This window comes from Carcharodon carcharias, chromosome 12, assembly GCF_017639515.1.
Source record: "Carcharodon carcharias isolate sCarCar2 chromosome 12, sCarCar2.pri, whole genome shotgun sequence".
NCBI lineage: Eukaryota > Metazoa > Chordata > Chondrichthyes > Lamniformes > Lamnidae > Carcharodon > Carcharodon carcharias.
In genome coordinates this window covers 122,261,245-122,283,749 of record NC_054478.1, presented here as the reverse complement: position 1 = coordinate 122,283,749, position 22,505 = coordinate 122,261,245, and the positions used below count along the sequence as shown (strand labels likewise).

Here is a 22,505-nt window from a genome sequence, read left to right as displayed (position 1 = left end):
GCAATTAATAACTTCAGGCGACCCCAGGCGCTTTCTTCAGTTTTTGGAGAGTTTCGCAAATCCACTGCCAGCAGTAAAGCCCGCTGCACTGATTCCTCTTCCCCTCTTGGCTGTGGCAGGACTAATCTCCCTGATTTCTTAGATGGCTGCGGAATGTGCCTCTTCGAGACCGTCTCCCTCCTGCATTCAGCTTTGGTGGCCCGCAGAGAACCAGCAGCCTGTTCTCTCTGCTGATTTGTGATACTCCCTTCCTTTTTCCTTCTGCCCAAAAGCCTGGAGCCAGCAAGCCAGTCGCTGTTAACATAGCTGCTCTTGCCTTTTGTTCCCAAGTGTGAGAACTTTGCACCCTGTTCAGGAAGTCCCTTGACTTGGCTCTCTTGTTCCCATAGCAATTAAGCCACACTTTTTGTCAGGCAGAATTTGGAATAGGTCACATGAACCCCTTCATTTCAACCTAAATTTAAAGGCACAGTCCAAAATATAATCTTAATCTCAATTGTAATAGTCTCTTGTTATGAAAATGCTAATTAACCTACCTCATTACACAATGTGAGATCTAAAGTATCTTTGTCCATAGTTAGTTCTAGGACATATTGTCCTAGAAAACTGTGATGAAAGCATTCTACAAACTCATCTTCCAGATTACCTTTGCCCATGTGTTGTGTCCAGCTTGTATGAAGATTAAAATCCAGTGTTAATGTCTTGCCAATTAATTAAGGTTGGTTAATGTCATGTCAATTACCTGTTACGGTTAAGAAAAACAGGCGATGGGTGTTAATTGTCTTTGAGAACATATAAATAGGGGATAGCTTGGAGACTGGGTTGAGTGAGAGGAGAGCTGTGAGATTGAACAAGTCAACAAACTCCCTCTAAAGAAAAGCTTTATGCCTTGGTTTCTGCTTCACCAGCTGGTTTGGATCCTGTTAACACCCCATGATTATTACATTGCCTTAGCATTGCTCCAATTATTTTTTGCTTAATGCTCTGTCCAATGGTATAACTACTTTTAGGGGGCTTATAAATTATCCCGTCAGTGTTTTCTGACCCTTATATCTTACCTCAACCCATTCTGATTCGACTTTGTGATCTTCTGAACCAAGGTCCCTTGTTATGACTGCCCTTGTGTCATTCTTTACTGTCGTGTCACTCCTCCTTTTCCATTCTCTCTGTCCTTTTGGAATGATGTATCCTGGAATATTCATTTCCCAACCTCGGCCATCTTGTAACTATGTCTCCATGATGGTGATTGGATCAAACCCATTTATCTTTATTTGTGATACTAGTTTGTCTATCCTATTACAAATACTTTCTACATTCAGATAAAGGGTCTTTTAAGTTTTTATTACCACTAATTTTTGTGTGGACCCTATTCGCTGATGCACTCTGTTCCACTCCACTTGCCTTTATTTAAATCAATACACTGCTCTATTGCCTCAACTTTTTTTTAGATTTCCAAATTTCTTGACCCCACTGTCCCCTATTAGTTTAGAGCACACTCCACAGCCCTACTTATATGATTTGGAAGGTATTGATTCCAGGCCAGTTTAAGTGTAACCCGTCCCAATAGAAAAGCTCCCTCATTCCCCAGTGCCAGTGCCCCATGAATCAAAATACCTTCATTTGATAACACTCTTGAAATCACATGTTGAGTTCTGTAATACAAAAGTAAAATGCTGTAGATGCTGAAAATCTGAAATGAAAAAAAATGTTGGATACACTTAGCAGGTCAAGTACCATCTGATGAACGGTCATCAGTCTGAAACATTAACTCTATTTCTCTCTGCAGATACTGCCAGACCTGCTGAGTATTTCCAGCATTTCCTGCTTTTATTTTAGTTTTCTAATCTGTTTGACCCGATGTCAATTTGTGCATCTCTCCAACAGTTTCCAGCGATTATTATCTTTGAGGTTCTGCTTATTAATTTAGAACCCAGTTTCTCAAACTCCCTATCGATTTTGCTGCTCCTTTAGCCCGTCTTGTTGATGCTTGTTGCACTGTAACAGTGCAACCCACCTGAGACCCAAAACTCTAAATGAAATAATGACTTGTTGAAATTTTTAAGTAAAGATGGATATGAAAATATTAAGAGGATGTATTTTGCTGTATTGTATATTCTTTTGTTTGAAAAGCTTTGTTCAAGTGAATAAGATGGAACAGTTTCATGTGGCAGATGGCCCGGTGACCAGAGGACATGGATTCGTTAGAATTGGAAAAAGAACCAGAGAGAGAAGATGAGAATTATTTTTAAGCAATGAGTTGTTATGATCTGGAATACACCGGCTGAAAAGTTGGTGGAAACAAAGTCAATGGGAACTTTCAAAAGGGAATTGGCTAAATGCTTGAAAATGAAAACTTTGCAGGGTAATGTTGAAAGAACAAGTAGGATAGAATTAATTGGATAGCTCTTTCAAAGAGCTGGCACGGGCCGGATGGGATGAATTGCTGCCTGCTGTGCTACAAATCCTTTTGTTTCATGGCTTCTACTGGGGTTCATAAGACTGAAGAACAATGTGATGCTTGGTTAATTCTCCTCTTTCCACATTTATAAGCATCCTCTCCAGCCCCTAAAATCCTCACCAGCTGGAAAATGCTGAGTCTTTGCAATGGTCCATATTGCTTAGACTTTCACAATTTTGTGACGTACCAGAGGACAGTTTGTTGTTGGCTATTTTCTTGTTGGAGGAATCATAGCCGGAGCCAAGTCCTGCCCTCATTTGATAACCTACACATTCTTTAGGGAGGGAAAAGGAAATTTTTAAATTCTAATACTACAGGACAGACCAGCTCTGCAACCCAAGATCCTATTAGTTTGAGTATTTGCACTTGTGATAGTGAATGTGGAGAGTGTTAAAATGAATGTGTTTCTTTTAAAGGCATCTGCTTCCAATGCAAAGAAAAAAGGAAAATCTCTACGCAAGCAACAGATTGAAATATTTTGGCAACGGAAAAAAAACAGTGAGTTACAAGAGCAGCTTATGTTTTATTCTCCATTCCTGTGTCCCAGCTTTCACCCTTCTCTGACTGAAGGCAATTTTATATAGAAACATAGACACATAGAAAATAGGAACAGGAGTAGGCCATTTGGCTCTTTGAACCTGCTCTGCCATTCATTATGATCATGGCTGATCATCCAACTCAATAGCCTGCTCCCGCTTTCTCCCTGTATCCTTTGATCCCTTTCACCCCAAGAGCTATATTTAACTCCTTCTTGAAAACATACAATGTTTTGGCCTCAACTACTTTCTGTGGTAGCAAATTCCACAGGCTGACCACTCTCTGGGTGAAGAAATTTCTCCTCATTTCAGTCCTAAATGGTTGAGACTGTGTGACCCTGGTTCTGGACTCTCCCACCATCAGGAACATCCTTCCTGCATCTACCCTGTCTCGTCCTGTTAGAATTTTACTTCTAAACTGAATTCTAAATATAGGGCTGTGTTTATCCACGTAGAGGCTTTGTATAGTTCACAGTAACAGCACAGTAAATTTATCACATCTTAACATTGGGAAATAGGAGCAGGAGTAGGCTATATGGCCCCTCGAGACCGCTTCACCATACAATAAGATCATGGATAATCTAAACTTCCAATTTTCCTGCTTGTTCTCCATAACCCTTGACTTCTCTTTTTGTTCAAAAATGTATAAATCTCAGCCTTAAATATATTCAATGACTCATCTTCCCCAGTTTTTTGAGCTAGAGAATTACAAAGATTCATGGTCCTCAGAAAAGAAATTCCTCTTCATTTCTGTCTTAAAGGGCAACCTCCTTATTCTGAAACTTGTCCCCTAGTTCTAGATTCCCCCATGAGAGGAAACATCATCTCGGCATCTATGCTCTCAAGCTGCCCTCAGAATCTTATGTTTCAATAAGATCATCTCTCATTCTTCTAAACTCCAATGGGTATAGACCCAACCTGATCAACCTTTCCTCCATAAGACAACCCCTTTATCCTGACACTCAACCTAATGGACATTCTCTAAACGGCCTCCACTTTAAATATATCCTTCCTTAAATAAGGAGACCAAAACTGTAAGTAGTATGTAGCTGTGTTCTCACCAATGCTCTGTATAGTTGTAGCAAGACTTCCCTACTTTTATACTCCATCTCTTTGCAATAAAGGCCAACATTTCATTTGGCTTCCTAATTACTTGCTGTGTCCACATGCTAACTTTTTGTGTTTCATGTACAATAACAACCTGGTATTTGTGTATCGTAGCATTCTTCCCACCAATGTAGATAATCTCAATTTGTTTCACCATTACTTCCTTAATAATAGATTCCAGCATTTCCCAATGACAGATGTTAGGTAACTGGCCTATAGCAACTTTCTTTCTGTGTCCCTCCTTTCTTGATTTGCAGTTTTCCAATCTGTCGGGATCTTTCCAGAATCTGGGAAACTTTGGAAGATTACAACCAATGCATCCACCCTCTCTGTAGCCACTTCTCTGTTTTCCCTGCCCACTTTAGCCAACTCTGTCGTCTTAGCTTTATAATTGCCTTTATTTAAATTTAACACTCTAGTTTCAGACCCAAATTTTTCACCCTCAAGCCAGCATGAAATTCTGTCATGTTAGGATCATTCTTTACTATGAAATAATTAATTCATTCTGTCTCATTACATATTACTTTTAATGTCATGTCAATTACATCGTTAAGGTTAAGAGAAAGAGATAATGGGTAACTGTCTTTGAGCACAAATAAACAGGGGATAGTTGGGAGACTCGGTTGTGTGGGAGGAGAATTGTGAGACTGAACAAGTCAATAAACTCTCAATAGAGAAAAGCTTTGTGTCTTGGTTTATCCTTCACCAACCAGCTTAGATCCTATTAACAATTACCAGGTGTAAGATAGCCTATTCCTTGGTTGGTTCCACAACATATTGTTCTAAGATGTTGTTCTGTATCTCTGAGCTTGTCCTCGAGACTATCTTTGCCAATTTGATTTGTTCAATCCATATGAAGATAAAAATTGTCCACAATTATACCAGTACCTTTCTTACTTGATTTATACTCTATCTTACGGTTAGCAAGCTTTTAGACTACCCCTACCTGTAACATGTTTTCCCTTGCTATTTCTTATCTGTACCCAAATTGATTTTACAGCTTGACCTTCCAAGCCAAGGTCATTTCTCACTATTGCCCTGATCTTATCTTGTATTAACAGACCTACCCCACCTCCTTTTCCTTTCTGCTTTTCCTCCCTCAATGTTAAGTGCTCCTGAGTTCTCAGTCTTGGTCACCTTGCAACCATGTCTTTGTGATTGTTATCAGATTGCACCCATTGATTTCTTTTTGTGCCATCAATTCAACTAACTTGTTATGAATCTTGCCAGCTGCTGGCGTTGTTACCTCTAACCTATTCCTAATGAAACATCATTAATTCATTCAGTATCATGCAGGGGCATTTCTGCTCCACTTTTATTTTCTAAAATTAGGTCAATTCTAAATTTGAGTGATTAACATTATTACGACCAGGTGACAACGGGTGCAAGGACTCGCCCTTTTTCTCTAACGCCTCAGTTTTTTGTAACAGGGCTTTAAAAAAATTTATAAGGATGAATGTGTCAATTCAGTGTATGTACTTAATGGTTTGTGTGCTGATTGCAAAGAACTCAATCAGACAGGCTTTCTTAAATTAAACATGAAAGGGGTTAGTTTTTGCTGTGCAAAAAACCTACCCAGGTAAAGCTATAAAATTTTAAGAAAGTTAAATGCACTGTTGCAACGCATGCGCACGCACAAGCAAAAATACGAGTTACAGAGTAGAGGAAGTTGTCTTTTGATCAAATTGAGGTTCAACAATAAAAGGCAAAGATGTAAAGAGTTCACTGGTTATGGGTCCTTCGCAGTTGTTCATGACTCAGGCAGCTCTTAAAGCATTGGTCCTTGGTTTTTTCTTGGAAACGCTACTTTGGAATTTGAAGTCTTCTTTAGAATTTCTGTTTGCTGTCCACAGTATGGTATAAGCAGGCAGGGTTCAGTTCAGTTCAAAGAGAGAAACAGGCATACATCTTTTTTGCTGCCTTCAGATGTTCCTTCACTAGATTGCCTCAAAGCCAGCAGGGTTTTATAATAATAGTCTTTCAAAAATCAGAATTTTGGTCATATGCTGACCGGCCATTGAAATGCGGTGGAAAGCAATCGATAGTTTATTCAAGTTAACAAAGGAGTTTTCACCTCCCATGGTCAAACCATTGGCTTACATAGAGGCAGAGTGTGGTCCTTAGCTCTATCTTTGTGCATAATTGGTTTTGTGAGTTCTCCTTTGTTACCTGGCACCCTGGAGACAGAAAATCTGAGGCATTATTGTCCAGGATGTTTTTAGGTAAGTCCTGACAAGGGCAGGTACAACATTCTACAAGGATATGGTCTAGACATGTTCATTATAAGCCACTTTTGGAAACTTCCAGAAGCTTGGCCAGCTTGCAGTCCCAAACATCAGGTGACCTGTGGCAACCATCTTAAGTCAATGTCTTTTTTTAATGGTTGAAACTGCCTTTTTTTAAACAGTTCCATATGTGAGTCCAGCAGGCGAAATTGAAATTTAATATTTGAAATCAACACACCTCTGTAACAATATGAATGAAAAAGGTGCATCCTTTGTAGCACTTTTCATGCATATCACCAAGACAAGGTCACTTTTGCATGTTTTGTGAGAACCATGTGTCCAGAGCTGGTGTGGTATGTGATGTAAAAGCAGTCTGAGATGGTAATGAGGAACTTTAGTGTTTGTCGAGTGATAAATATGAGCAACTTGCCAAGCCTCCTTTGACAGCGCTTCCAAAGCTATGATCTCTACCACCAAGAAGGGCAAGGGCAGCAGATGCATGGGAACACCATTGCTTGCAAGCTCCCTTCCAAACCACACACCGTCCTGACTTGGAACCATAATGCTGTTCCTTCACTGTTGCTGGATCAAAATGCTGGAACAGCTTCCTAACAGCACAGTAGGTGTACCTGCATCAAATGGACTGCAGCATTTCAAGAAGGCAGCTCACCACCACCAAGGGCAATTAAGGATGGGAAACCAATGCCAGCCAGGCCAGTGATGCCCACATCCCATGAAAAAATAAAAGTAAGTTTGGCCTTAGGTCACTTCTGATACTAGTCTTGATTAGCTTCCCTCATTGGTGGCCTGGCTAATACTGGGAGTTCAGAGCATTGTTTTACTCCAGTGCGGCATGGAGGAACTCTGGCTACTCCTGGGCCCACTGGATTGTCTGTTTCAATGAATTCTATAGTGGTGCCCTGTTACACATTTTTTTTCTGCAATCAGCATGGCTATTTGACTATAGGAGTGCAGCAGGACTGCAGTTTAACCAGATGCTTGGTTCCGACCAGCCTGTTGAATGGGAATGACTCAATAAAACTTGGGTATTGACAGTTCTACTGATGCCTCATATTGTTATTATGAACTTTGTTCTTTTTCCCTCCTTCTGCCCTGCATCTCCAGGTCCTGGGAAGAAGTCTTCTCGGGAAGAAGTGGATGTACCAAAAGGAGATGAAGAGAAACGCAGCAAGGATAAAGCTGACTTGGAGCACTCACCTCTCCGCAATCCAACAGCAAGATCTTCTGCAGGAAATGCTTTGAACAAGTAACGCCATCTTACACACATCTTGAGAATCTTAGTGTTGCTTTTAGAAGCTCTGGGGAAAGTGAATTTCTCTCAGGGTCCTTTAACGATGCTGAGAGTATAGCTATGGAGATCTGGAACTTGTGCAACTTCATGTAGGTGTAGCTGTGCAGCTGCAGGCCCGTCTGTATGACAGCTCAGTGTACAGTGAAAAAATCTTATTTTATTACCATTTAGTGATATGATAGAATGGTGACCCAAAATGAGGACTGCTGATAGCAAATTTAACATGTAAGCCACTTTTTATTACTTTCTTTTGTTAGCAATTTTTATTCTCCTAACCTTTCTACATGAATCCATTGATTCCTTTCTCAGTTAGGGTTCCATAAATGCTAGTCACACTGCAGCACCTAGTTATTATGTGTAAAACAGGATAAGTTTTAGCAGAGCATTTGACTGACAATCCATCATGACTGAGTCTGAGCCTGTTCTCATACAATTTTTCAGCTGGGTGCAGGTTTGGATCAAGAGGTTTACATGATCTTCCTTCTGTCTGGTACAAGTGTGCTGGTTCCAATTGTTGGGTTCCAATAGCCACCTTGGGCGAAGGTGGCTAACCTGGCAGAGACTTGGGATAAAATCTGGCCACGGGCATGTTAATCCTCCCTATTCAGATTAACCTCACAAAGTTCTGAAGGACAATGGAAAGCCAGTTTCTAGTCGTCAATAATTTGTCTTCAGCTATTGGCATTTGTATAAAGTCTTATAATGTTGAAATCATCCCAAGGTACTTCAGAAGTATATTTTGAAAAAGTCAAAATTGGAGGATCCAAATATTTAAGGGAAGGAGTGGGTTTTGGTGCTGGACGTGGTTTTGGGGATTGGTAAGGATGTGACCATGAAGAGATTTAGATAAGGGGTTGCAAAATTTTAAAATTAAGGTCTTTGGGCTGTGTGTGTGGGGCGGGGGGGGGGGGGGGGGGGGGGGGGGGGGGGTGTGTACTGGGGCGGGACCAGAAAATGTGGCAAGCCATTCAAAAGTCCATTGATTTCGGCGGGATGGGAAAATCCCCCTGATGGGAGGGGCCGTAAAGTTGCACTATTGATGTGGGGCTGAATACAGGTAGTAGAGTTTCGGATGAACTGAGCTTTGGAGGATATGAGGCTGACCAGGAGACACTGAGGTTTTTTCCCTGGCTGGGGAATCAAGAACATGGGGGCACAGTCTTAGCTAAGGGGGGTAATTGTTTAGAACTGAGATGAGAAATTTCTTCACTCAAAGGGTTGTGAATCTTTGGAGTTCTGAGGGTTGTGGATGTCCAATCATTGAATATATTTAAGGCTGAAATAGACAGATGTTTTGTCTCTCGGAATCGGGGATGGTAATAAGGGATATGGGGAGTGGATGGGAAAGTACAGTTTAAGTCAAAGATCGGCCATAATCATATTGAATGGCCGAGCAGGCTCGACAGGTCATGTGGTCTACTCCTGCTTGTTCTTATGTCCAGAGCATTGACATTTTTGGGTCTGAAGGTGATTGAGACACAGATCAGGGTTTCAGTAAAATGCTACAATGGATGATACAATGGTGAAAGTGGGCGGGTCTTTGATGGAATTGGTGGCAAGAGTGTGGAGTTTACATCAGGGGCTAAAAATTATGACTTCCGCTTTTGTAGTGTAAACTGGAAGAAGCTGCTGCTCATGTAAGCCTATATGTTGGGACAAACAGGTTGATTCTACAGGTACCGGAAGGGCTGAGGGAGATAGTGGATGCATACAATTGCCTCCACTTTGAGCTGAGGTACAGCAAGCTATTCGTCAGAAGGCCAGCCATAAGGCTAAATACCAGACGATATATCGGCAGAATTACTTAAGATGGGAGAAGAATCCATAGTGGACAGGATGTCTGGAATATGTGTGGTGGTGCAGGAGGCAGGCGACTGGGCTGGGCTGATTCTACCTTTATCCCTCTTCTGAAGAAAAGTGACCTGAAATGGTGCACAAATTGTAGAAGAATTACTCTGATCTCCCATGCTAGTAAAATTGCTCAGGATCATCCTGGAACAGATCTGGAAAAAGACAGAGTGAGATTGCTGATGAGTAAGCTGGATTTTGATGCAGAAGAGGAATCAAGTCACCAATTTTAGAATCATAATGCACAAAGCCTAAGAACACAAGCAGCCAATGTACATGTGCTTTATTGATTTTGAGAAGGCACTCAATTTGGCGTCATGCGAGAAACTCTGGTGGACAATATTAGATATAGGATACCCACCACGTTTAATATGGAACCAAGGCAATCCCACTTGGCTAGACAACCCAGGAGGAATTTGGTGTCCTGGACCCTGTCAAAAGTTGCAGAGAGGAGTAGCTGGAATAGTTTGCCAAGATCACTCACATGGGATACAAATTCTGACTTTGAGTTACAGTCATTTTGGCACTGTTGCTTGGCAGAAATCTGATGAAGAGTTTGAAACAAGGGATCGTGAGGAAGATTAGAACAAATTTGGGAGATGACACAACGTTCAAGGACCCAATTGTGGGTCCCAGAACTGCTTTGCCTAATCGCCATCGGAACAGTAAGAGAATCTTCTGTACTGATCCTGTGCAAAGAAATTACCAGCATTAATCTTGTCCCATTCTGATGAAAGGTCACAGAACTGAAATGTTAACTCAATTTCTCTCTCCACAGATGCTGCCTATGTTTTCTGTATTTAGTTCAGATTTCCAACATCTGTAGTATTTTGTTTTTCTATTAACCTCTGTGTTAAAGGCCAGTGAGAATTGTTTTTCAGTATTGCTCTGTGCAAGAAACAATAAGCAAGTTTTCCTTTGCCTTATTGTTATCATACCCTGTGCTTACTGTGCTCATGAAGTTTTAATTTCAATTCACAAAATACATTGACTCTATTTAAGATTAGCTTCAATGGGATGGACTCTCTTATTGGGTGATAAAAACAAAAACTGCGGATGCTGGAAATCCAAAACAAAAACAGAATTACCTGGAAAAACTCAGCAGGTATGGCAGCATCAGCAGAGAAGAAAAGAGTTGACGTTTTGAGTCCTCATGACCCTTTAGCAGAACTGGATGAATCCAAGGAGAGGGGTGAAATATAAGCTGGTTTAAGGTGGTGGGGGGGGTGCGGTTGGGTCGGGGGAAAGAAGTGGAGGGGTGTGGTGTGGTTGTAGGGGCAAGCAAGCGGTGATAGGAGCAGATAATCAAAAGATGAGACAGACAAAAGAACAAAAGAACACAGAGGTGTTGAAGTTGGTGATATTATCTAAATGAATGTGCTAATTAAGAATGGATGGTACGGCACTCAAGGTATAGCTCTAGTGGGGGTGGGGGGCATAAAAGATTTAAAAATAATGGAAATAGGTGGGAAAAGAAAAATCTATATAAATTATTAGAAAAAACAAAAGAGACCAAATGGAAACTGGGTGACATCTTTGCAGAACACCTGCAGTCTGTCCGCAAGAATGACCCAAACCTCCCTGTCGCTTGCCATTTTAACACTCCACCCTGCTCTCTTGCCCACATGTCTGTCCTTGGCTTGCTGCATTGTTCCAGTGAAGCCCAGCGCAAACTGGAGGAACAGCACCTCACCTTCCGACTAGGTACTTTACAGCCTTCCGGACTGAGTATTGAATTCAACAAATTTAGATCTTGAACTCCCTCCTCCATCCCCACCCCCTTACTGTTTCTTCCCCCTTCCTTTTGTTTTTTCCAATAATTTATATAGATTTTTCTTTTCCCACCTATTTCCATTATTTTTAAATCTTTTATGACCCCCACCCCCACCAGAGCTGTACCTTGAGTGCCATACCATCCATTCTTAATTAGCACATTCGTTTAGATAATATCACCAACTTTAACACCTCTGAGTTCTTTTGGCTGTGACATCTTTTGATTATCTGCTCCTATCACTGCTTGCTTGTCCCTACAACCACACCGCCTCCCTCCACTTCTCTACTTCTCTCCACCACCCCCCCCCCACCAAAACCAGCTTATATTTCACCCCTCTCCTTGGATCCACCCAGTTCTGTTGAAGGGTCATGAGGACTCGAAACGTCAACTCTTTTCTTCTCCGCCAATGCTGCCAGACCTGCTGAGTTTTTCCAGGTAATTCTGTTTTTGTTCTGTTATTGGGTGAGTTTGTCGATCTGTTACAGGTGTGGATCCTGGCTGACACTGGGTGAGTTTGTCAGTCCTGGATGTTTGTGCATCCTGTGACACTGTGTAGTTGGGTTCATTCATAAGTGATGCACTGTGTGAGGCTGCATGATCCATCCCTTTCTGTTATGAACAAATTGAATGTGAGGGGCTAAGTGAGGAGAGAAATAAGATAAGAACTGGGGTTTTAAACAGAATCAGATGTTCATTAGATTTGCTCTGCAGGTCGCCAGTTAAGAAACCATCTTCTTCAAAGACTCTGCAATCTGAGAATGAATCCCAGGATCCACAGGGTATGGAAGATCAGGTGTCAATTTCTGAACGTGCAGGGGCACTACCTTCTACCCTCAATCATTTGATTGGCATAGTTGCCATGACTCCTGAGGAGAAATACAGGGTACTTGACCAGCGGGACAAGCTAATGAGGCAAGGTAATGATGCATCATTTCTTGGCGAAGTTCATTATTTTTAAAGTACTAATTGATCTCCAATTGCATTGCCTATAGAATTATAAAAATGATTTGTCCAAGAGCTAGATTTTCTGCCCGTTGACAGTGAATTAATTTGTTGTCTTTGTGCTTTTTCCATTCTTTAATTTCTTTTTTCTCTTCTCTCTGTTCCTCTGTTTTCTGTCCTTCTCTTGTACACTTTTTTTTCATTGTCTAGGTAGCTCAATTTGTCTCCATTTTTTGCATTCTGCCTCATTCCCTCTTTCATGATGTCTCCTTTTTGCTTTTTTACCATTTCTCACCCTTCTACAATTCACTTATTCCTTCTGCCTCTGATACTTATGTTTTTCTGTATATTTGGCATGCATTTTCTCTCTCTCTCGCATGCACACTTTTTTTCTTACCTTCATCTGTTGTTAGGCTTGGAACCCTAATAGCTGTGAAAATGACCATGCCTTTTTCTGGGTGTGAAGGAAGGAATGCTTCTTGGGTCAAGAAGAGATTGTACTGGGGCCTCAGGCTGAATGGGAATGGGTTGGTTGTAGCTGGAGGGAGGAGTGTAGTTTTCCTTCACCCATTGTCCTGGCTGGCAGTGAAGCATTTGGAAACTATTGCAATAAATACCAATGACCGAAGTTGTAGTTTAAGGATGGCCTTTTAATTGATTCATTGTTGTTCAAGCCTAGTTTATGGGAAATTAAGTGAAGAACTTTTCAAATAACTTCTCCATGTCACTACCAGACTGAAGAGACATTTTTGAGATGTTTTGCTAGCTATTTATGCAAATAGAATAAAGTAACATCATGATGGAATTAATTAAGAGTTGCAACATGCGAAGATGAATAAAGGATTTGAGGGGGTGAATGAAGGAGTTAAAATGTGTTCATTGAATTTAAGTTGAAAGAAAACCTGAGATGGTGATTAACATTTAAGGACAGTGTCATTTCCTAGTGCTGGCATTGAGCATGATTCATATGTGCAGAGCAAAAAATATTATTTTTATCTGATTCTTCTGTGCCCATAGCACGAGTGAAAAGAACTGAGTTGGAGAAGGCTAAAGCTGTGGTGGGGACCTGTTTGGATATGTGTCCAGAGAAAGAGCGTTACATGAGGGAGACAAGATACCAACTTAGCTCTTTTGAGACAATACCTGGCACTGATAAGGTTGGTTTCAAATTCTCCATTTACTTAACCCATGAGGGTGATCATTCTGAAGTTCATTTATAATGCAAGCTGTATTCATTTGGGCAGCTTTGGTTTCCATTTTTACAAATCTGATCCCAACTGCCTATGGATTTTGTCCAATCATACTTGAATTCTAATTATTTGGTTTAATTTTGTGTTCTGGGGTGAACTATCTGGAATGAATGTGACTTTCATAGCACCCTTTTCCTTCACTGACATTGAGAGCAACATAAGCCTTGATTGTTTCACAGTTCCTGTTTCCTTTCCTTTTGTAAGGAAAGGATTATCACAGTTTTATTAAGAAAATCGGATATTTAATCATAGAGACAACTGCCCTGCACACTGCAGGAAGCCAACTGCCATGCACACTGCAGGAAGCAAATGATCAAGTGAGCTTGCAACCATTGCTCTTATCTTTATTCTAGCAATGTCTTGTTATTGAAAATTGTGTACAAATCCAGTTTCTGAGGTCTGCTAATATTGTACTGTTATTGAAATCTCTTTTGTTGTGGTAATAGTAACCATTAGCCCTTGCCTGTTAAGCAGGTCAATTTAGCTGCAGTGACCACTAAACTGCTTTAAGGCCTGTTTTTGTCACTTTGTAATTCTAATTTAAAGACATGCAAGCGCATAGTGATTCATATTTCATAAAGAGAACTTTAATTAATTGGTAGCAAGCACAGAAAAGTAATTGGTTCTGCAGAAGAAACATCTGGGTATACATCATGCTTTTTAATTGGAATTTTCATGGAAGCAAAGGGTGGACTGGTACGAAATTAAAGTCAAATTTATGTTTCTACATTATGCAGTTAATCATGTGGATTGTCATGTTTGTACATATACCTAGGACCAATAAGGTCTCAACAATCTGTAATACTAAGCTTGGAGCTGTGAACCGTGAGTCCCTTAACTAAGCCAGTAAGGTTCATTTGTAAGTATTATTCTTTAGCCGTATGTTTAAGTACTATTCATTTTCGGTATGCTTAATAAGTCAGTGATAATCAATGTTTAAGCATCTTATTGATTTGAGAAGTAAATTATAAAGAAGAACACAATCTAAAATATTTCCTTTTCATTCTTCCCTTCTCCTGTACACTGTAACTTAGCCATGTGTTGCTCAATCCACTTCTGGGAGGTGAGCGAGGCTAGTTAGATTCCTTTTCATGGAAGAAGGATCTCTCAGCCAGTCGGTTGGAGTCACTGTGTGAAGCCAGTCCTCCATGCTGGATACCCTCTTCATCATTTTCTGCTTCTTTACCCTTCTGGTTCATTGTCATTTGGAGAAATTAGGTTTTCATAGAATCATAAAATTAGAGACTGGTTGCAACACATAAAGAGGCCATTTGACCTGTTGTGTCCATGCTGGCCCTCTGCAAGAGCAATTCACCTAATGCCACTCTCTGCATTTTCCCCATAGACCTGCACATTTTCCTTTTGAAAGCCATGATTGAATCTTCCTCCACGCTCTCATTTCAAATCCAAGCCACTCACTGCGTTTCTTCATGTTGCCATTTCTTCTTTTGCCAATTATCTTGAATCTCTGCCTTCTGATTCTTGATATTTCCACCACTGGGAACAGTTTCTCCCTATCTAATCCATCCAGAACCCTAATGATTTTGAATACCTCCATCAAGTCTCCTCTCTACCTACACCTACAAGGAAAACAGTTCCAGCTTCTCCAATCTATTGAAGTAACTGAAATTCCTCATCTCTTGAACCATTCTCATGAAACTTTTCTGCACCCTGTCCAATGCCTTCACATCTTTGCTAAAATTTGGTACCCAGAACTGGACAATATAAATATACTAATGTGCTCTTCTCCGCAGATGCTGCCAGACCTGTTGAGTTTTTCCAGGTAGTTTTGTTTTTGCACTGGACAATATACTCCATTTGAAGACAAACCTTATCTAAAAGCAAGAAAGTTTTATTTTGAACTTGTAAGAAGGCACTGGCTCAGTCACTGTTCCTTGACCCTTTCAATGGCAAGGTGCTATATACAGACCTGTACATAGGTCATAATTGCTCATAACTATGTCCCAGGTGCTTTTGCTCTAGGCATGTATATCATTAGCTGTTTTTACACAGCAATTTTCCTGGTCACTTGTTAAAATATACTGCAGAATTAGCCTGCCTCAACTCTGTCTTGTAAGCCCTCAGATGTGTTGCCCAAGTTCCAGTGACTCAGTATTGGGAACTATATCACAAACTGGCACCAATGGATATATTTGCCACACCACAGGTTAACCATGAAGCTACAATCAAAGAATATAGCAGGTCATCAGCAGATCAGGAAGAACCTTTACCTCATGAACTTCGACCTGCCGCTGTCCTGAAAATGACCATGGATTATCTAGTGACTAAGATCATGGATCTGGGTGACGGCAATTACCGGGACTGGTATGATTTTGTATGGAACAGAACTCGTGGAGTGAGGAAGGTGAATTAATAATGCCCAATTGTTATTTATAACACCTTTAATGTATCTTTAACATCTGAGCAGAATGGTGAGCAGGGAGATGGTGACATAGTGGTAATGTGACTGGACTAATAATCCAAGGACCCAGGCTAATGCTCTGGGACATGGGTTCAAATCCCACCATGGCAGCTGGTGGAATTTAAATTCAATTAATAAACCTGGAAATAGGAAGCTAATCTCATTAATGATGATCATGACAACTATCACTGATTATCATTAAAACCCATCTGGTTCACTAATGTCTTTTAGGGAATGCAAAAAAAAAAATGTCTTTTAGGGAAAGAAATCTGCTATCCTTACTAGTCTGGCCTCCATGTGACTGCAGACCCACATTGGTTGACCTGCATGGGTCCCAGTTATGCCTGTCTCATGGGGTATGTGGAACATCTCTTGTTCCAGTCCTACTCAAGCCCCCTTCCCACAACTCTTTTTTGGTACATCGACAACTGTTTCAGTGCTGCTTCATGCTCTCATCTGGATCTGGAAAAATTTATCAATTTTGCTTCCAATTTCCATCCCTCTCTCACCTTCACATGGTCCATCTCCGACACTTCCCTTCCGTTCCTTGACCCCTCAGTCTCCATTTCTGGTGATAGACTGTCCACTAATATTCATTACAAGCCCACCGACTCCCACAACTACCTTGACTACAGCTCCTCACGTCTTGCTTCCCTCAAGGGCTCCATCCCGTTCTCTCAGTTCCTTCGCCTCCGTTGCATCTGTTCCAATGATGCCATTTTCCAAAACGGCGCTTCTGACATGTCTTCCTCCTTCTTCAACCGAGGTCCAACCCATCTCCCGCGCCTCTGTCCTCACACCTTCCCCTCTCTCCCAGAACCATGAAAGGGTCCCCCTTTGTTCTCACTTTTCACCCCACCTGTCTCCACGTTCAAAGGATCATCCTTTGTCATTTCCAGAATGATGCCACCACCAAACACATCTTCCTCTCACTGCCCTGTAGCATTCCGTAAGGACCATTACCTCCGGGACATCCTGGTCTATCCCAATCGCTCCCAACACCTCATCCCCTTCCCATGACACCTTCCCATGGAATCGCAGAAGGTGCAACACCTGCTCCTCTACCTCCTCCTTCCTCACCGTGTAAGAGCCCAAACACTCCTTTCAGGTACAGCAGTGCTTCACTTGTACCTCCTTCAATTTAGTCTACTGCATTCGCTGCTCCCAATGCAGTCTCCTCTACTTTGGGGAGACCAAATGCAGACTGGGTGACCACTTTGCGCAACACCTTCGGTGTAGCTCTGAAGAAGGGTCATACAGACTCAAAACATTAACTCTGTTTCTCTCTCCACAGATGCAATCAGTCCTGCTGAATTTTTCCAGCATTTTCAGCTTTTATTTCAGATTTCCAGCATCTGCAGTATTTTTGGCTCTCAACTGCCCTCTGAACTGACCTGGCAGGCCACTCAATTCAAGGGCAATTGGGGATGGGCAATAAATACTGGCCTTGCCAGTGATGTTCACATTAGGAAAGTTGTTCACATTAGTGACAGGTAAATGCAACTTACCAGTACCAAGAGGAGTTACCACAGATCATTGGAACTCACTGATGCAACTTCTGGTATTTTGGAAATTGAATAATGGTTATGTTGGAGTTGAGGCCCTTAAGAACCTTATGACATCCTTGTACATTTAGTTGCGAAAGTTGGGTGAGACATGAGCCAATGATAAATGATAAAAGCACAAATTGACATGCTTTGCATTTGCAGCTTCCAATTGACAGTCCAGTCTGACTAAAAATACATGGTGCTTGCAGGTGCACTAATATAGCAGATCAAAATAGTGTATTTGTAATCCTGTGGCTGTCCGTTTAAGTCCCAGGGCTAGTTACCTGTGAATTAGCCCCAAAAATAAGCACTTCGGAGTTTGGCTGTCTCAATCCAGTTCCAGTCAGCATTAGTCCACGGCACAATTGTCCCTAGGTCAACATTAAATTTGTCTTCCAACTCAGAGGACCACAGGGTAACTACAATGAAAAATGGAAATTGTCAGGTGAGTAATTTTGGAGCCCACTTCTTAGTTGGGGGATGAAGTATATTGTTGGAACAGGATAGAAGTGTACCCATTGCCCAGCACCACTTTTTTTTAAATTTAGCAGAAAAGTGACAGAATGTATACACAGCATGTGCAATGCTTTATATTTAAAGCAATATCTTGAGGCATGCAGCTAACTAAATTAGTCAGAGTCAGTTTTTAGTCAGTGATAGGGGCAGGGTGAGTTTAAAGAAATGTGAGATCTTGTGCTTTTTTTATCACTTTTTCACATCTTGAAGACATCCCAACAGGTGAAGTGTAATTACTGATCTGTAGACTATTTGTGATTACAAACAGCAAATTAATGCATTAAGCTACCTGTGATTAATGGTGTTTATTGAGGAATACATTTTGATCAGAGAAGCTTCCTGCTTCTCCTTGGCTGTTAACATGAGATCTTGTACATTTGCTTCAGTTTAACAGTTCATCCAAAAGACGGCACCTCATACAGTGCATCCTTCCTTTTATGCTTTAATTTACAATCCATCTAGATAAGGTGCTCAAGTCTGTTTACAGTGGTAGACCTGCACCTTTTAGCACTGCTTCCCAGTGTTGTGCAGTGACAGACCTGTACTTAGGATGTAGGATCAAAATCCCCTATAACTGGGGAAATTTATGAAACATAATTTCAAACCCACGGACATGTTTTGACCTCACAATTGTAACTATAAATTTCAAAAAGATAAACTGCAGTCAGCAGTACAAGGCTGGGCAGCAAGGGGTTAATTCAGACTTCAGTGAAAACACAGTGACTCATCAAAAGGCGTTGGACATTGACTAACGTGATCACGAAGTTTGATTACCCAATACAATGGCATAAAGGATATATCATCAATACAATACACTCAAGGAATCATTCAACCACCACAGGTAGTGGAATAGGGTCATTCAAATCCTCATTAACTTTGGAGCCAGGTGCTGTTACTGTGCCACCTCAAACAGCAGGAGAATTGCTCATACAATGTGAACTGGTAATATTCGTCTGAATACATCTTCCATGGAAACCCCTGTATTGTTTCAACCAGCATGAGCTGATAACATTTGTCTGGACTTTGCATGGAATCAACTAAATGAACATTGGAACAACAGAAATATGTTGTGACATGTCTGAGTTAAATTATTGTAAAAGAGCACGCCTGAGTATTTGGGCTGCAGTTGGAAGAAGGTTCGAGTTTGGTCACCTTGATTCAGGCCTACAGTCAACACTGGACAGACCAGCTGTCTTGGGGATTGTAGGTTTCAGCCAAATCGTAGTGATATTGGTCTGAGGGTTTTGTGAAGGTTTGCAAAAACTTGGTGTTTTTTGCTGGTACCTTGTAATTTGTTTCAGCTATATCTTGGTGATATTGGTCTGAGGGTTTTTTTCTTAAGGTTTCAGGACAGGGCATGGCGTTTTGCCTGTGTTTTTGTAAGTTTTAACCAAGTCATGGTAACTTTGTGTCAGGTACTGGGAATAGGTTGTTTTATATTTTAGATTTTGTACTGTAGGGTTGTGGGTGATCCACTAAAGCTATTGTGATTTATCAAGAAACTTGTCTTTCTGGTCATTCTGTTCAAGCCATACACCTGTGAATTTGGTATCATGAACTTGAGTGTGGGGACGGTCTCTGAGGGAAAAGAGGAACCCCTACGAGGAGTACTGTCACGTTAGAACTCTTTATTACAAAATGTCAAACATTACTCCAGTTTCAAGAGCAGAAACTGTATCTTCCTAAAGACACTGTGTTTTCTTTCCCTTCTGCCAGGATATTACTCAGCAGCATCTATGTAATCAGCTGACGGTGGTGCTCATTGAGAAGTGCACACGATTCCATATCCACTGCAGCCATCATCTCTGCGAGGAGCCAATGTCCTCCTATGATGCCAAGATAAATGATGAAAACCTAACCAAGTGCTTGCAAAGCCTGAAAGAGATGTACCAGGATTTGGCTACCAAGGATACCTACTGTGAGAATGAGGCAGAGTTCCGGGGCTACCATGTTCTTCTCAATCTCAATGAGGGAGACATTCTCCGGTGAGTGGGAAATATTTTACTTGCATTGCACCAGGCTCCCACCTCCTCTTACTCAATGAACCTTGACTTAAATTGAAATACAAGATAGTTTGAGCCTCGATTCTACAATGGTGAAGATGCGTGTAGGAGGAAGTGGGCTAGCTCACACCTCACTTGACCTCCTGTATCTAAATGTACAAGGGTGCTATTAGCTTCTTAAGGTTCTCAACTCCGACTTGTCTATTATTTAATTTCCAAAATACCAGGGGCAGAATTTTGCTCTTGGTGGGCGAGTGGGCAGCCGAACCCCGCTGCCGAAACGGGGCCCGCCGACATTTTGAGTGGGTGGGCCAATTAAGGCCCATCCAGCGGCCTGTGCTGGGGAGGGGGGAGGGAATCCCCAACTGTCAAAGTGCGCTCTTTCGCGCCTATTAATAGGTTAAAAAATCTAAATATAGAAAAATAAAAACATTATTAGCATGTCCCCCTCATGTGGTGATGTCACACAAGATGGGACATGTTAATAAGAAGCACTGAAACACGAACATGAAATCTCATCCCGCCAGTGGATGAGGTTTCATGGTTTTTCAGAAGCCCGCTGGGGCTCTTGGCCTGCCTGCCAGCCTTAAGGTTGGATGGGCAGGGTCTTTTAATGATCTTAATTATCCTGTCAATGGCCTCAATTGGCTGTCCGCCCGCCTTCGTAAACATTTAAATGGACTGGGATGACGTCGGGGGTTCCTCCCAACGTCATCCCACATCACTTTCCTGTTGGCGAGCAGGCCCCCCCCCCCCAAATCGCCGATGGGAAAATCCTGGCCCAGACGTTTTATCAGTGAGTTGCAGTAACTTCTCTGAGCACTGGGGTGGAGTGTTTGCAAGTTAGGAGGAATAATAGAGGAAAGTTTTTTCATAAACCTCTGGCTGTCCCACAATGCTTTACAACAATTCAAGTGTTTTGGAAGTTTAGTCACTGTCTTAGGCAAATGTTTAGCCTTGGTTTAATGTCTCATCCTAGAGACAGTACCTCTGACAATGCTGCATCCCCATGGCACTGTTCGGAAGTGCTCTTGAGCCTTTGGAGGTGGAGTGAAAATCTGATTCAAGTGAGAGTGCTACCACTGAGTCATGGCTGATACTTAAAGTAGCAAAATTGTAGTTCTCTCCAACACATTTTATTCACATTGTACATAGGCTTGTGCCAGTGCTGGGCAAGGCAGACAGTGCTTAGAGTTTGTAAGGTATTTGACTTGCACACTTCCATTTGAAAGGTGGCAGATGAGAGGCAACCTTGAAAAGTTATGATATTTGGGATTGAAAATGTTCATCTACAGTATGACTTAAAGTTTAATCATATTGAGGGATGTAAATGCAAAGTGGTGTCAGGGCTGATGGACTGGTGTCTGGAATATACCTCCATAAAAATCCTAGGTATTACTTGGTAAGGTCGTTGAAGAGACCACTGATTGCTGTGGCTAGGGCGGGGAGTAGGAGGGTGAAATCATGAATCTATTGGAAGAACGATCTAGATTTGGCAAAGGGCCTCCTACATTGTGTTTTCTCTTCATGATCTTTGAGATATTGTGTATTTTCTACTCAATCTGCAGCTCAGTGCATGGGTTATGAAGTTACTGCATCAATTTAACATTTTCAGTCATTTGGGCCATTATTTCACATAACCTATATCATAAAATCATAGAACACTGAAGAAAGCCATTTGGCCCATCATACTGGTTCTTTGAAAGAGCTATTCAATTAGTCCCCACTCCCACACTTTTTCCCTATAGCCCTGCAAATTTTTCCTATCCAATTCCTTTCTGGAAGATACTATTGAATTTGCTTCCGCCACCCTTTTGAGTGTTTTTAAATAGCAAAAGAAGCTCATGTGTTCTTTAGTTACTGACATTCCTACCAAGGGAAATGGAACAGGTAGAGAGATTATCAAAAGCCTCAGTTTTGAAAACCTCTATCAAATCTCTCCTTAACTTATTCTGCTCTAAGGAAAACCGCCCCAACCCTTACTAATCTCTCCATATAACTGAATACTCTCATCCTTAGTAATATTTTGATAAATCTCCTTTGCACTATCTCTGAGGTCTTGACATCCTTCCTAAAGCATGATGCCCAGAATTGAACACAATCTAGCTGAGGGCTAAACCAGTGTTTTATAAAGATGCTGCTGCTTGAAAGCCAAGAATCCTCTTTGCCTTTTTACAACAATAAAAACTACAGTTTAGAATCTATAAAGCACCTTTAACACTGCAAAACATCCCAGGGCACTTAATAGAATTGTTATTAATCAGAATTTGACACCAAGCAAAATAAGGAGATGAGGAAAGACGACAAAAAGGCTTGTCAAAGAGGTAGGTTTTTAGGAGATCTTAAAGGAGAAGAAACATAGAAACGTAGAAAATAGAACATAGGAGTAGGCCATTCGGTCCTTTGAGTCTGCTCCGCCATTCATTATGATCATGGCTGATCATCCAACTCAATAGCCTGCTCCCGCTTTCTCCCCATATCCTTTGATCCCTTTCACCCCAAGAGCTATATATAACTCCTTCTTGAAAACATACAATGTTTTGGCCTCAACTACTTTCTGTGGTA

The 22,505-nt window shown here is 41.3% G+C and overlaps 1 protein-coding gene across 1 annotated transcript in view; it reads left to right on the top strand.

Moving 5' to 3' along the window:
* Window positions 1-22,505, top strand: part of LOC121284766 (minichromosome maintenance complex component 3 associated protein) — an 87,123-nt gene that overhangs the window by 9,608 nt on the left and 55,010 nt on the right. Inside the window, exons 3-8 of the mRNA XM_041200349.1 lie at window positions 2,875-2,956; window positions 7,452-7,593; window positions 11,972-12,177; window positions 13,220-13,359; window positions 15,620-15,817; window positions 19,654-19,922. Coding sequence (XP_041056283.1) covers window positions 2,875-2,956; window positions 7,452-7,593; window positions 11,972-12,177; window positions 13,220-13,359; window positions 15,620-15,817; window positions 19,654-19,922 — 1,037 coding nt within the window. The remainder of the gene's footprint in view (window positions 1-2,874; window positions 2,957-7,451; window positions 7,594-11,971; window positions 12,178-13,219; window positions 13,360-15,619; window positions 15,818-19,653; window positions 19,923-22,505) is intronic.